General features: G+C 37.5%; 1 protein-coding gene across 1 annotated transcript in view; it reads left to right on the top strand.

The window, feature by feature from the left end:
* SPAG9 (sperm associated antigen 9) overlaps positions 1–15,354 on the top strand; it is a 2,484,778-nt gene that overhangs the window by 1,672,822 nt on the left and 796,602 nt on the right. Inside the window, exon 12 of the mRNA XM_044084932.1 lies at positions 1,007–1,137. Coding sequence (XP_043940867.1) covers positions 1,007–1,137 — 131 coding nt within the window. The remainder of the gene's footprint in view (positions 1–1,006; positions 1,138–15,354) is intronic.

Raw genomic sequence — 15,354 nt, 5'->3', positions numbered from 1 at the left:
CAAAGGACATAAGACTAGCCCGGTAAACAAATGTAAAATAAATAAATAAATAAATGTGTATATATATATATATATATATATATATATATATATATATATATATATATATATATACACGTATATATATATCTATATATAGATATATATAAAATAAACACCGTGCACTAGAAGAATCTTAGTTATATAAATTCAGACTTCTTTTAGACGTAGTAATTAATACTGAGCTAGTTGAAAGGAAATAAAAACTCAGACACTGAATAGATGATTAAGCTTTCGCTCTTATTTAGGTGGAAGAGCTTCATTAGAATAACCTATAGTCAACAATACTTACATTATATGTAACTAGAGTCACATGTAAACAAAAAACCAGTGAACTACTTATAACTTATCAGTACAGTAACCAATACTTTTTTGCTTCATATTCTTGTTCCCTTTAACTCTTGCAACATCCTTTCCTGCCTTTTCCCTAGCTGCTGTATATTCCCTGCTGCTATACTTCTCATTCCTTTTATACTTTGAACCAGTATTGTAGGTGGTGTGGTTTTGTTAAAATAGGATAAGAAATGTTATTGTACCTTTTTATGCTTGCTTTGCATTGTTCAGTGTTTGTTCAGTGCTCAGAGGTCTGTTCTTCTGTTTCATTTGTCTACCTTCTTGTTTTGCAGAATTTTTCTGTGATGGGCATTTTTTTTTTTCATGCTGCAAATACTTTAGGTAATTGGAAACCCTGTTTTTTTTTTTATTGAGGAGTCATTTTGGAAGAAGACTTGCTGGTATAATTTGTGTAAAGAATTGCAAAATGACTACGCTTTTCAGTTGTAATGTTGATTCTAAGACATTGTCTGACTGAATTTGCTTACCTGAAATTTCATCAGGACTGTGTTGGAATGTCAGACAAGAAAAGTATAGAAAATATATTGCTTCTAATTGTTAAATTGTGTAGTGTAAAAATTTAAATATGGTGTAGTATTCTAAAGTTGTAGTCCTTAATGTGTTTCATTTCTAGAGTGATGTACCAACTGCTCAGAGAAAGAGGTTTACAAGAGTTGAAATGGCACGTGTATTGATGGAACGAAATCAGTATAAAGAAAGACTTATGGAGTTGCAAGAAGCAGTACGGTGGACTGAGATGATAAGGTCAGTAAATGTGTTTTTTAGGAAATGGAACAAAAATCATTGCGGCTATATGTAACACAAACTGAAATTGTATCTAGGTAGTTATACCCTTTTCAGGTTTTGAAATTAAAAAACATTCAAACCTTTTTCATTTACATCTCCTCTTGTGTGTTTTTTAAGGCAGGAGCAGAGATTAGTTCCTTGCTATCCACTGGTTAAAATCAATAAGTGAATAAACTTTGTGTATGTGGTATGTTAGATAACCAAGAGAAATATGATGCCAGTATTCTGAGTTTTTTTTTTTTAAGGTATGGTGCGATTAAGGAGATGATGTGGTTAATTTTTAACATATGAGTAATATACTGTACAGAAACTGAGTAAAATGATGCAAGTATACATTGTGCAATAAAATAAAGATCAGAAGATTCCCTTCACATAATGTTACACACAGATTAGAAATGTCAACTCATTCTTTGAGAAAATGGTAAGTGAGGTCACATACCAACTTAACAAAAAAGTGCAGGTAAACTTAAGTAAATTCACAGTCTCGCACCAAATTCTGCTAAACAAACTAAACCAGTATCACCTATCAAATTCCCCTCTTGCCTGGTTCCAAAGCTACTCAACTGACAGGTACCAAGCTGTGAAATGGGAAAATTCTCTCTCTCCTCAGCTGCCCATAACTATAGGAGTCACACAGGGTTCTATCTTAGGACCACTACTATTCAGTCTTCACAAATGACCTCCATACCTCCACACAGCATGCATCTATCATTCAGTATGCAGATGACACTACCTTAATCTGTGCTGCACAGTATATTCCCACCCTCCTGCAAACAACTCAACTAGCATTCTGTGACGTTGAAAACTACCTAACCAAAGACCAATTTATCCTCACTCCAAAGAAAACTCAGCTTATGATTATAACCAGTTCTAACAAAGACACTGATAACAGTCAAGTCACTATCTAATCCACAAATGCTACTCCATTCGCTCCAGTGACACAGGCTAAGCTATTGGGAATAACCATAGACTCCCACCTAAAATTTGATAGTCATCTCAACTTAACTATTAAAAAAGTACATGCCAAACTGTGATCACTCTACCTTATCAAACCATTTCTTACAAACAACACAAGATCAGCCATTGCTCGTTCCCAACTTCTGTGCACCCTTCTCTATGCATTTCCCATTCTGACTAATCTCAGCAAAACTGAACTAAGCAAAATGGAAGCCTGCTATAACAGAATTGCCCGCTTTGCTGCAAATTGCTCATATAGAACTCATCACTGTACTGCTTTAAGACAACTCCACTGGCATGAACTGTCCAACCTCCTAACCTGCAATCAGCTCTGCCTCTGTCATTCTATCTATTACCTCCCCAATAAGTGTCCTGCCCTCAAAAACCTAGTACAACATCACTCAGCCAAAAGGCCTCTTAGGTCATCAAGCAAGCTACTACTGGAAGTCACCAACAGCTACAGTAGCTTTGGAGATGCACTATATAGTAGTTCAGTGGCTAAAAAATGGAACTTTGTCCCCACTAGCATTCAAAACACATCATCTAAAGCCTCCTTTAAAGACCTCATCAGGCAACATCTCAAGCAAAGTTGGCAGTGCCATGATTGCTCCCCAGGCTAGTGAAAGCGGATAAGCTACACATATTAAACGTAGAGTACTTGATTAAGATTGAAAACTATTCTCACAAACACTGGCTAATCTACAATGTATGTACTGTACCTGTGTACTATGTATGTATTCTACCTATGTTCCAAATTTCAGCTGTACACCACAAATGTATTAAGTACCTTTATTTTTACATATTTTTTTGTTTGTTCTCTCCACTGTAACTGTTGATGTGCTGCATACCACTGTAAAAACATGTCTTTTGTAATTTATGTGTATACTGATCATGTCTAAATGTGTCTGTTTTTTCTTTGTGGAGCTTTTCTCCCCGGGCCTCTGCTGAAAAAGGGCCTTTTCGGCTCAGACACCCCTGGTTAAGAAATGTAAAATAAAATAAATAAAATAAAATGTGATATTTGATCAAATCCTCCATATCTTGCACATATATGTATTGTAGCTTCTGGAACTTTGCAAAAAGTTGTATTCTTACATTTTTCTTTTATTGAAATATAGTTTCACATTAGTAGAGTTAACCTGACGTCTCTGATGCCATGGTTACTGCTAATGGAATGTGTCCCTACTGGGTTGCCTCTTTAAATTCTTAAATTTATACAGTATTGCCCTCAGAGAACAGGTCATTGCCATGCATGCACACACAAATCGGTATACAGTACCATGCTGGATGGTCTGAAGTATTTGTGCACTCTGTGTAGCAAATTTATGTACAGATTTCACATTTTTGTGTAAGCAGGAAGACGTGCTTATATTCTGTTGATTTCTGATAGAACAACATTAAAGAAACTGTTCACCACCGTCCGGATTGTCAGTTTGATAGAAAAGGAGAGCTACTGAAATTTTTGGCTTACCGCATCACATACCTCTCAACTGTCCCTGATTTTGACTCAAATTTTAGCTCTGTCCCTCTTAATCCCTCCTAAAACTAGTGACTTTTGGAGGAAAGGTGGTGAGTTACACTTAATGAATAATGACAATAATTAAGAGTTATAGACTTTTTATTTTAGAAAATGTGTATTAATTCATATGCTCTGATTCAGTCAATGTTTCAAGTTAATAGCACTAATATTTTAAAAGTGTCCCTGATTGTCCCTAATTTTTTCATGATTTGCCCCTGATTCTGTTGAAATTTGTCCCCGATTGGTTGAGAGGTCTGCTGCATCACCTTTAATAAGCACATGCTGAAGTTCCTGCATAGTGACATCCATTCTTCAAATGTGGGTTATGTGTATCTACAGGAGCAGGCAGTTGCACTGTAAGGGGGTTATCTCTGGTTGCTCAAGTTGCTTTCAGTAGTTTTATCTGTCTTAACCTGGAGCTGTATTTTTGACTTGTGTTTTTTGAGGACCAAGAGATGCTAATCCTGTTGTCTTTTTGAATTGCAGGTGTGTGTATGTCATGTAGTCATTCTGTAAATTTGTGGTGCGTTTTGTTGCTTAGGATTAAAATTTTCACATGTAAGGCATATGAGGCTTTAGTGGGTTTGCAATATATGGATGTTGACTGAGAATTGTGTGAATAACTTAGTCCAGGAAGTTTTGTTTTAGAATAGCTAGGGTGGAGTTTATTTATGGAGTCAAATATTTTGAAGCTGTTGTAGAAAAAAAGGAATTCTCCCTGTCCAGCAGTCCATATGATCAGCACATCATCTGTACAGTGGAGTAAACCATAGAGTTTTGAGGTGCATGTTGCCTAGTTTTGCCCCTAAAGTTTAGCCATAAATAATTGCATACCTTGGTGTTTAACAGGATCCCATAATAATTACTATATAGTACGTTGCTGAATGAAAAGTTGTCTGTGTGGATGAAGTTTTGTGTTAGTAGTTAGTTTGGGTAGGTTTTGTTGTTAAAATTTGATTAATAGCAAGAATAGTGAATTTCATTGACTTAAAGCAGGAGTTTATCCCTTTGACTAAACAGGTAGCACATAACTCCCTTTTCAGTTTCCCCACATTAAAAAAAAAAAAAAAAAAACACAAGTGTGGGTGAACTTTCGGTACTTTGGCGAGGTTGTCATTCTGCCATTCAATGCCTTGGGACAAAATTGGACTGAAGTGAGGAGGAATTTTTCACAAGACTGGTCAAGGCCAAGGGCCTTCTGGTATGACTCTGGTGTAATCAGAATATGTAGCTCCATTGAGTTTGGCTGTGATAAATTCTAAAATGTAGACCTTTTGTTCTGAAACTGTAAAGCTGCATTAGTTAGTGTCTGTGAGGTTGAACATCTTTGAAAAAAAGGAATAGCAAAATGGAAATATGTAATACTAACCAGAAAATCGAACAGTTAAAAAATACACCTCATCTCCATGTGGTGATCCACTGGAGCACTGCAAACTAAACAAGGGAAAAGCTGATGACAGGGCCAAGGCATCTGTAGATTATAAGCTGGATAAAATGTACAATGAAATTGTAAAGTTGAGTAGAAGATTTATATATTCTGACATCTAATACCAAAAAAATAGAATAATGGAACAGACATTACATAAACATGACATGATATAAGAGAGATACAGATTTCAAATAAAGTTAAAGTTAAAGCTGATCAAGAAGTAGATGAAAAGCTAGCTGATTTAATTCAATTTCTCTCAGCTAATAAAATATGTTCTGCAGACTATTTTGATCAGCAGATATAGTCTGCAAAATTGCAATTGGCTGGACATCCGAACTTGTAAGGATTTTATAATACTGAGCTTGTACCCTCATTAGAGGCATATACAGTAAGAGTAACTTTAAATATTGGATTTTATCTCAACAGTTATTAATAGCTCGCCCAAGAACACTTCATACATATCTGTTTATAAAATTCTCAGAAATGATCTTTGCAAAACAGATGTTTCTTTTTGGAATTATTCAAGTGAAGTTAATAAACAAGTATTCTCAGAAAAAGAAAAAAAAATGTTTACAGTTAGTGAAGGGAATCCACATTTTCCATGTTCTGGCATGTATGCACATGGAAATTTTTACATAAATGTTTTTTCACCCCACATAGACTAGCAATAATGTACAAGAAAGATGAAATGAAATGTTGGAGATGTGAACACCCTGATGCTGACTTGATACATATGATTGTTAATTGTAAAATAATTTCCCCATTTTGGTTAGACTTTAAATGTCTTTATAAAGCTCTGTGGAATGACAACTGTATAATTTCTGACTCGCTAATCCTTTTCAGTGTTCCTGTTCCTGAAGAAATTCCTAAAAAGCAAACATTTTTACTGTGGTCTATCCTCTCTATAGCAAGGAACTTGTTACTCCCAATCTATTCCTGTCTTTAAAGTTGAATTTATTCATCTTGTGAAATACATTTGTTAAAATGAGAGTGCTACTAGAAAAGCAAGGACTAACAACTTACCTCTTCATTTAATTGCTTGGAGAAAATTGTCTAATCTGTTAGAGAAATATTGTGTTCTCCTGTGTATATTACTTTTTTAATTGTTAGGTCCATTGTATATAGTTTTGTTTCTTGTTACTGTACTGATAAGTTATTGTCATAAATTGAATAAAAAATATTTTGGTAAAAAAGCTAGCTGATTTGTAACATTGAATCTGACAAGACAACCTATGATTTACAAGTATTCCCAAAGAGAAGAAGGGAAGGACTGTTTAAGCTTCATGACAAAGCATGAGACTGATATATTGCTGGAAGGAGCACACAAGTGCTTTACTCCTTCACAGCAAAAAGGTCAAGACACAGAATGATCAAATGCTAGACATTTACTCTCAAGGAAAACCTGCTTGGAAAACTGTGACAAAAAAGTAAATGTTTGCAAATAGTAGAAACACATTAATGTTGACAGCGATCCCCACCCCCATTACAAGGGCAAGGCAAAACAGTTTACCTGTATGTATTTAGACTGTGTAGGAAGGCAAATGCATGCTTTACATCCCTGTATCCACCGATTTTAAGACTATTCCAACTGATATGAACTAAAGTCTTTTAGTATCCTGAAAAGGCATTAGAGGTCTTAAGTGGAATTTTGCAGGAGGGAGCTGCATATGAAGGTCAGCAACAGCATGAGGACCTGACCATACCTCTCAACCTGGAAACATTAAAAGTCTGGACAAAAGCCATGAAAAATAGGTACAAATCTATATGCTGATTAACATAAAATTTGCATGCATAGTTATGTAACCCCACCCACGCCATTGGAATCATTGGATACCAACTTTCAAATGCAAATTGAAGAACAGACAACCAAATTATGGCACCAGAGTCCCCCTGCAGCCATTCCAATGTCCCATTACCTGGCTGCTTCACCCCATTTACCTTAACAACTAATGTGCATAGTACTGCTTTACTTCTACAATAATTATTTGGATTTTATTTTACATGTAGCACAAACACTAATAGACATTTGCTAAACAAAGCAATACAGTCTCACAATGAAAATAGCATTAAAACTTCTCTGTCCTTGAAACTCACATTCATTGAAACAGCATTGAAACCTACATCCAAAAAAAATTCATCTGATTCTGGCCAGTGGTTGATAAATATTACCTGTGGGCTGTTTTCACATCATTGGTACCTTGTTGCACACGAAACAAATGTGTTCTTTGATGCACCTTCCTGACTTTATTAAATTATATTCCTTGTATAAAACAGCATTTTAAATTTATTATTTGAACATTTTCCAGTAAGCAGTGCAACAAAATGCATGAAGTCACACACACACACACCACAAATTAAATCAGCACAACAACACTGGACTTCACAAATTAAATCAGCAACAGCAACAGACTTCACAAATTAAATCAGCAACAGACTTCACAAATTAAATCAGCAACGGACTTCACAAATTAAATCAGCACTCTGCAGCAGCAACGGACTTCACAAATTAAATCAGCAGCAGCAACGGACTTCACATAAAAAAAAAAATGAACACAATTCAAATTGCGCGCCCGTTCCACTGAATGGCATAAGCATCTACAGAAAATAAATTAACAGAAACTTCCAAGTTCCAATACAGAAATTAAATGTATTCGCAGCAGTTCAGACTTCTTTACCTGGAAGTCCAGAATGTGTAGCTCAAGTTCAGGGCAGGCTTCTCGTCTCAGTGAGTTCAAGGCCGTTAACGGACTTCACATAAAATAAATCAGCAGCGGACTTCACATACAGTATATCAGCAGCAGACTTCACATACAGTATATCAGCAGCGGACTTCAAATAAAAAACGGACACAATTCAAATTGCGCACCCATTTCACTGAATGGCATAAGCATCGACAGAAAATAAATTAATGGAAACTTTCAAGTTCCAATAGAGAAAATAAATGTAGTAGCAGCAGTTCAGTCTTCTTTACCTGGAAGACCAGAATGTGTAGCTCAAGTTCAGGGCAGGCTTCTCGTCTCAGTGTAGCTCAGGGCAGTCTTCTCGTCTATTAGTATAGCAAGCTAGCAGCACAGCAGCTCAGTTCAGGCTTCTCGTTTTTCCCGCCCCTCTTGTAAACTCAGAGCAGTCCTCAGAATTCCTACAGGCTGGACGATGCTGATGTTACTGTGCATGTCTTCACGTGATGACGTCAGTTTGGAAAAAACTAGACAAAAAAAGCCAAGAAGTTAAGGGATGCCACTTGGGAATTGTGACACCCCATTATTTGGACCTCAAAAACCGGGGAAAACCGAGAGATTCGGTATGATGAGAAGTATGGACCCGACTGAAATATTAGTAACTCTGCAGGATCCATGAGGGTGGAGTTTCCTTTTAAACCTTTCTCTCTCACTTTATTTTAGAGGAAAATGGTAGAGAAGCAGCAAGATACAAGAAGGGAGATGCAAGAGTTTCAGATAAAATTATGAGCATGCAAGTTCTATTTTGAATTAAGGGACTAGATGAATGGATGATGAATGAAATGGGGAAGTTTTCAAGGTTATAAAGTGTTTAATCAGAAGATTCTCATACTGTAAAGAGGCAAATGATGCAGGGTCTGTCATTTTCTCTTACTGCTTTATATAGTCTTTTGAAGAAAAAATATTTGCTTTTTTATGAAGTATTGAAAGTTTCACAAGTAATAAATTGTTGTTCGATGGGGACAAAACTCACATTTGTCTGCCATAATAACTGAGAGGAGTTTGAAAAAGAGGGTTTGTTTGCAGATGGAAGGCAGAGTAAGAAGCTGTAGGGAAAAATAAATTGGAGCAGAAGGGAACCATTTCAGGCTTCATAACAAATATTGTCATGGAAACTATCGAAGACTTTTAAGTAGCTCAAGCAACTAGACTGGTTAGCAGGAGGAAGAAATCAAGTGTTTAAATTGACAGGGAAGGCAAAAGTGAGTATATGAATGAGTCACTGTTCACAAGGGGAAAAAGTTTAGAAATTTAGAATCTGAAATAAGCTAATACAACAGGGTCACAAGAATGAAAGTGCTTAATGTTACAGACCTAGAATTCAGAGTAGAAGGATAAAGCACTGAGGAGATTAATTTGTCCAACTTGCTGGGGGAGGGAGCGGGAGAGGGGAATTGCTGAAATTAGAAAGAGTACCATGAAAAAACTTTTCAGCCTTGGCTAGATCTAAGCTCAGGGAATGACTAGGGAAGAGAGTCCAAGAAATTTAATTTGTATATAATTGAAGGATCTTTTGCTTAAACAAATAGTTAATAATGTTTCATTTTTCCTAAGGGCAAAAGAAGTGAGGCTTTTAGAGAAAGTAGAAAATACTGATATATTGGGTAAGAATGGAAGGGGTGATTGAAGGGAAAGGCAAGTAGATTGAGTGATAGGAAGGCCTAAGATAAGGTTTATGGATGTGGTTAGAGAGGACATGCAGGTGTTTGTTGTGACTGAGCAAGATGCAGAGGACAGAATGAAATGGAAACGGGTGATCCGCTGTGGTGACCCCTAACCGGAAAAAGCTGGAAGAAGAAGAAAATGGAACTCAAAGTCTAAACCAGCTGTATTTTGAAGTATTGCATATTGTAAGAGAAAAAATAATTGGAAAAGGGGTGTATGCTTATATTTTCATAACTGAAAGACCTACATATTGAGGCGCATGCTGTGAAACACTAATGTGGGAGAGAGGGCAATTTAATGTAAATGCTGGTTTATGTCACACTATACTGGAAATATTGGTAGTTTGTTAGCAATTACAAAAATAAGCAATATTTCCAAATGTACTTAATATTTCAAAAAACAAGCAACTTACAAACTTTTGCATGACATTAGGTGAAACCTTAGATGTTGCTGAAGAAAACTGTCTTAATATTTGCACTGTAATTTGCACACCTTCAAGAGATATCCAATATTATTTGCATTGCTAATTATATACATATGTTTTCATATTTCTGTAAATAGCTCAATAAATATGCACTTATGGAGGACTTTCTTGTCATGTGAAAGCTTATGTCTAGTTAACAAAAATATAACAGTCTGTGTTGTAGTTTTCAAAATATGAAAATATGTTTGTAAAAGTTTAGAAAACTGAAATTTGTGTTCACTGTTATAGTACAGTATTTACTGAAATGATTATGAATGCACTATCACTGTAAATAATGTCTTACTGATGATGTTGCTATTTGTACGGTTTTAATAGCTTTTATTCTCCACAAAATATTTACATTTCTTTAAGTTATGCTTTTTAAGTTTATTTTTCATAAAATGCTCTGGAATGCAAGATGTGTATAGGTTGCTTGAAGTGTTGCATTCCACATCACATTGATGTTAATGAGTTAAATATTTTTAACACCTGTATTAAAATACCAAGTATTACACAGGCACACATATACTAACAGAATAGAAAACAAATCTTATATACATTTCTGTTTACTCACATTATGCTTGCTTTCGCTGTAAAAACCGTCTTCCAGACAACATTACATAAAGTACTCAGTTCCTGCCTTCCTTCAAACCTCACTACTCCTGAACATTGTTCTGCATTTGTTCCCACAAATTATGTGGAACAGGCCAGGTTTGGAGCATACACCCAATGTACTCTTTCAATTAACAAGTACTCCTGTGGAATACCAGTCAAGTTGCTTGTTTGTGCTTTCATAAAGTTAATAGTCTGTTCCTTCCAATTCCTTTGGTACAGCAAAAAAGCTCAGGTTTTCGCTATATACACTGTCTTCTAATTCTGTTTTTTTTTTCCAGACGTATCTTCTTGAGCAGTATCATTTTCAGTCAGCCTTTTCTTCATTTCGACCTCTGATTTTGCAGTTGTCACCTCATCTGAATATCTCTTTAAAGGTTCCTCCATTTTTTTCCAGTGAAAACTGTAACTTGTGTTCACAGACAGCAGTCTTGCTGTTTGTGTAAAACCACTAAGGCACTTGTACTCGACTGTTGTGCAACTGTAGAATTAGCATGTTCATGTAAGGGAGTGTAGGGTGCTACCCATGCATAAATGCTGTTTTGGCATATTTTGTTAGGTTACTTTTTGTTTCCTTAAGAAAGATTAGCAAAATAGAAGTCATCCAGTGGTTGGAATTAACATAGGGCAAGCATTTTGGGACTATATATTGGAAGAACAGATTTTTCTTATACTGTACTGTATTACAAGAACACCTTATTGTCACTTCCAAGAAACAAAAAAAAAAAAAAAAAAAAAGAAGAGTATGCTGGCTTAGTTGGCATAGCAAAGAAACCCTGACAATGACCAGATGAGCAAAGTTCTAATAATGGTTTGGACACCTGGGCCAGAGTTGATATGGGGGAAGAGAAGAAAAATGCAGCTTTGACAGCTCTCCTCTTTAGTGCTGGGGTAGGGCACATCTAGGTATTTGTTCCTGTTTTGGAATCCTTGCTGGAGACTGGACAGCCCACAGAAGTTTTGTTTTCAAGGGGGACAGGGTGGTCTTTAAGGAGTCATCTCATCTGTGGAAGCTAGTGACGTACACTAGCTGATGCCTGTTACACACCAAACCCCAGGGCAGTTATGGGCATGTTGTGGGATGAAGGTCTTAAAGCTACAAAAGACTTTGGCCTTGGATTGATTATGATTTTGCTGTCCACTTTTTGCCTCTTACCCATAGGTGAAACAAACAATTCTGTGGGGCTGTTGGTGTCTTTGAAGATCAGACGAGATGCAAAGAGAAGGGAGCTTGATGGCCACTGAACCTGGGAGAAGCAAATAGTAATCTGCTGACTGGGATCAGGGATCATTTAGAAATGTTCAGTGTTACTTTAAAATGAAGTATGTCATGAGTTGCTCTAAACCAGGCATGGGCAAACTACGGCCCGGGGGCCACATGCGGCCCGTTAAACGTTTTGATTCGGCCCGCCAAACTTTAAAAAATTTAATAAATTAACCTTGTTAATGTTTTATTTCCCCTGCATTTCTGATGTTTCCTCACTAGATGGCGCACTCTAGATATATTTGTAGATAACCCACCGCCCCTCTATGAAGATGAGTGGACCCAAGAAAAGGAAAGTGGACAGAGAATGTCGAGTGTTCAATAAGGAGTGGACAACTAAATATTTTTTCACTGAACACCGATCATCTGCTGTTTGCCTGATATGCCAAGAAACTGTGGCGGTTTTTAATGAGTATAATATTAGCCGTCACTTTTCCACAAAGCACGCTAATTATGCTAGCAAGCTCTCAACAAAAGACCGGGAAGCTGCTGCTGAGAAGTTGGCAGCTAATTTGAAGGCTCAGCAAAGTTTTTTTCACTGTCAAACTGCCATTCAAGAGTCAAGTACCAAGGCCAGTTTTATGCTTTCATTCAAAATAGCAAAGGCCAGCAAACCACTGTCTGAGGGCGAGTTTTTAAAAGAATGTATGGTAGAGACAGCAGGTATTTTGTGCCCGGAGACCAAAGACAAATTTGAGAAAATCAGTTTATCACGGCGGACAGTGACTCGCTGTGTGGAACTAATAGATGAAGATATCACCAGCAGATTAAACAAAAAGGCGAAGTCATTCACTTTTTATTCTTTAGCACTGGATGAAAGCAACGATGTCAAAGACACTGCTCAGCTCCTCATTTTTATCCGAGGAATCAAGGAAACTTTTGAAATAACGGAGGAGTTTTTGACAATGGAGTCTCTGAAAGGAGAAACATGGGGAGAGGACTTGTTTGAACGGGTGTCTGCTGCCATCGAAAACATGAAGCTTCCCTGGAGTAAGCTCATTAACGTCACCACTGATGGATCTCCGAATTTAACGGGAAAAAACGTTGGCCTGCTGAGGAGAATCCAGAATAAAGTGAAAGATGAAAACCCTGACCAGGATGTCATTTTCCTCCACTGCATCATCCACCAGGAATCTCTATGTAAATCGGTGTTACAGCTGAATCATGTTGTGAATCCTGTGGTGAAACTCGTCAACTTCATACAGCACGGGACTTCAGCACCGTCAGTTCATTGCGTTCCTGGAGGAAACTGATGCGGATCACCAGGACCTGCTTTATCACTCCCGTGTCCGCTGGCTGAGTTTGGGCAAAGTGTTTCAACGAGTGTGGGAGCTCAAAGAGGAGATTGGCGTGTTTTTGGAGCGGCAGGGGAAGACTGATGAATTTCCTGAGCTGAGCAACAAGAGCTGGATGGGTGACTTTGCGTTTGCTACGGACGTATTTTCACACTTGAATGAGCTCAACGTGAAACTGCAGGGGAAGGAGCAGTTTGTGCATGACATGTACACAAACGTGAAAGCCTTCAAATCCAAGCTGGCTTTATTCTCCAGGCAGATTTTGAACAAGTCATTCACTCATTTTCCTAGACTAGCCACGCTGAAAGAGGCCGGAGCAAAAGTAAAGAAATACAGTGAGTCACTGGATGCACTGCACGGAGAATTCTGCCGTCGGTTTTTGGATTTCGACAAAATTGACAAGTCACTTCAATTGGTGGCCTTTCCTCTGTCAAGACCCCGGAACAGCTCCAGAGGAGCTTCAGCTCGAACTGATCGACCTTCAGTCCGACCCTGCCTTAAAAGAGAAGTTCAGCTCTCTGAAACTAAATGACTTCTATGCTTCACTCAATGATGCCGCGTTTCCAAATCTAAGGTGAAAAGCGCAGATGATGTTGGCTTTGTTCGGCTCTACCTTCGTGTGTGAAAAGACCTTCAGCGTCATGAACATCAACAAAGCCAGCCACAGAACCAAGTCAACAGACCTACACCTCAGATCCATCCTGAGAATCGCCACAACAAAACTAACTCCAGACTTTGATGCGCTGGCTGAAAAAGGAGACCAACAACACTGCTCCCATTAAAATGTGTGTGTCTCCGTGATACGCACGTTGTTAAAATAAACAGTGCGCACAGATCAAATATAACGCTTCACAGACTGACTTGCTGCAACTGTTTCGTCCTTACACTGGTCGTTGTTGACTTTTGGCACCGGGGAAACAAATTGAATAAAAGGAACAGGTCAAGTACATCTGCATCTCCTACCGTTTTTGAAAAAAAAGACAGTCAGGAGGAGAGTGATGGTGATATCCTGAAGGATAACAGAACTTACAGTGCTTTAAAATAAAATGGTCATTTATTTGATTTTCAGTGTTTAAAGACTCATTTTGAAGTCAGAGATTTTATTGTAATGCATTTCTTCATTTTCATTGGAAATTAAAGCACATGTTTTCTCCATATCCCAAGATGTGTATTTTTCCCCCAATGAGGTGATGTTTTCAAAGCATGCCATCTGTCTGCTCCTGTTCCGGCCCCTTTGTCAAATGTTAGAACTCCATGTGGCCCACAAATCAAAAAGTTTGCCCACCCCTGCTCTAAACATTTGAGTATTCTCTTTTCTTTTTCCTCCTTTGTTAGTGTTACTCTTTGGCGTACCTGCTGTTGGGGTGTAGATGTATTTTTCACACTAGCCTTCTGTTTCATCAGTCTTGCCTTGTCTAATTCAGAAATTTCACCTTAAGCCATTTTGGTTGTTACCATTTTTGAACACCCTTTACTTTCTAAATGCTTTCTCAGAGATTTGCAGCTGTTTTCCTTCTACTAGGTATGTTTTCCCCTGTTTATTCCTTAGGCTGATTAGTCGCAATATTTCTTGAATTACTGTCTTTCACAGATGCCATAAGTTGTTAGCATAGTTCTTGCAGTTTCCCATTATTTAAACAAAAGTGTGTTTCTCGATAACAGCTGTCACGTTAAGACTTCCATGTACAGCCTTGTTTTGGAGATGAATGCATTAAAGTTGATATCAAATTTTTGTGAGAAGTTCAGGTTGGCCACAAGAAGCAGGAAATGTAACTTTGGAGACCCTGCATGTAGAAAGAAAGTTTAATAACTAATGCAGTTAATTAAGCAAAAATAAAAGCTGCTTCTGAGAGAGAGGCTCAGCAATCTCCAGAAGCAGTATAAGAAAAAGATCAGTAAGTTGTAGAGTCATCTCCTCCAAAATAGAAAAGAAAAGGTGTGATCAGTGGTTTCTTTAGCTGCCCATGTCATTACTAAGGACTTCTTTAGAAAGCAGGTCTGGTCTCCTGGACCTAGATGGCTTTGTAGGACTTTTTAGACTCCTACTAAGTACTATTTTCAAGTGCTAAAACTGTTCTGTAGGAACTACTAGAGCAAGGGGAATGAAACACTCAGATCAAGGGAAACATTTGGTACAGCTAAGAAGAAACTCCTTCAATAATTCAGCAATTTTGGGATATTCCCTGAATTTTCACCACACTTGGTCACTCATAACTTTGACAACATCCCTGAA

Source organism: Protopterus annectens, chromosome 10.part0 (assembly GCF_019279795.1).
Source record: "Protopterus annectens isolate FY-2018-M chromosome 10.part0, PAN1.0, whole genome shotgun sequence".
Classification (NCBI taxonomy): Eukaryota; Metazoa; Chordata; order Ceratodontiformes; family Protopteridae; genus Protopterus; species Protopterus annectens.
Note: the sequence above shows the minus strand (reverse complement) of the source record. Positions and strands in the feature narration are given on the sequence as shown.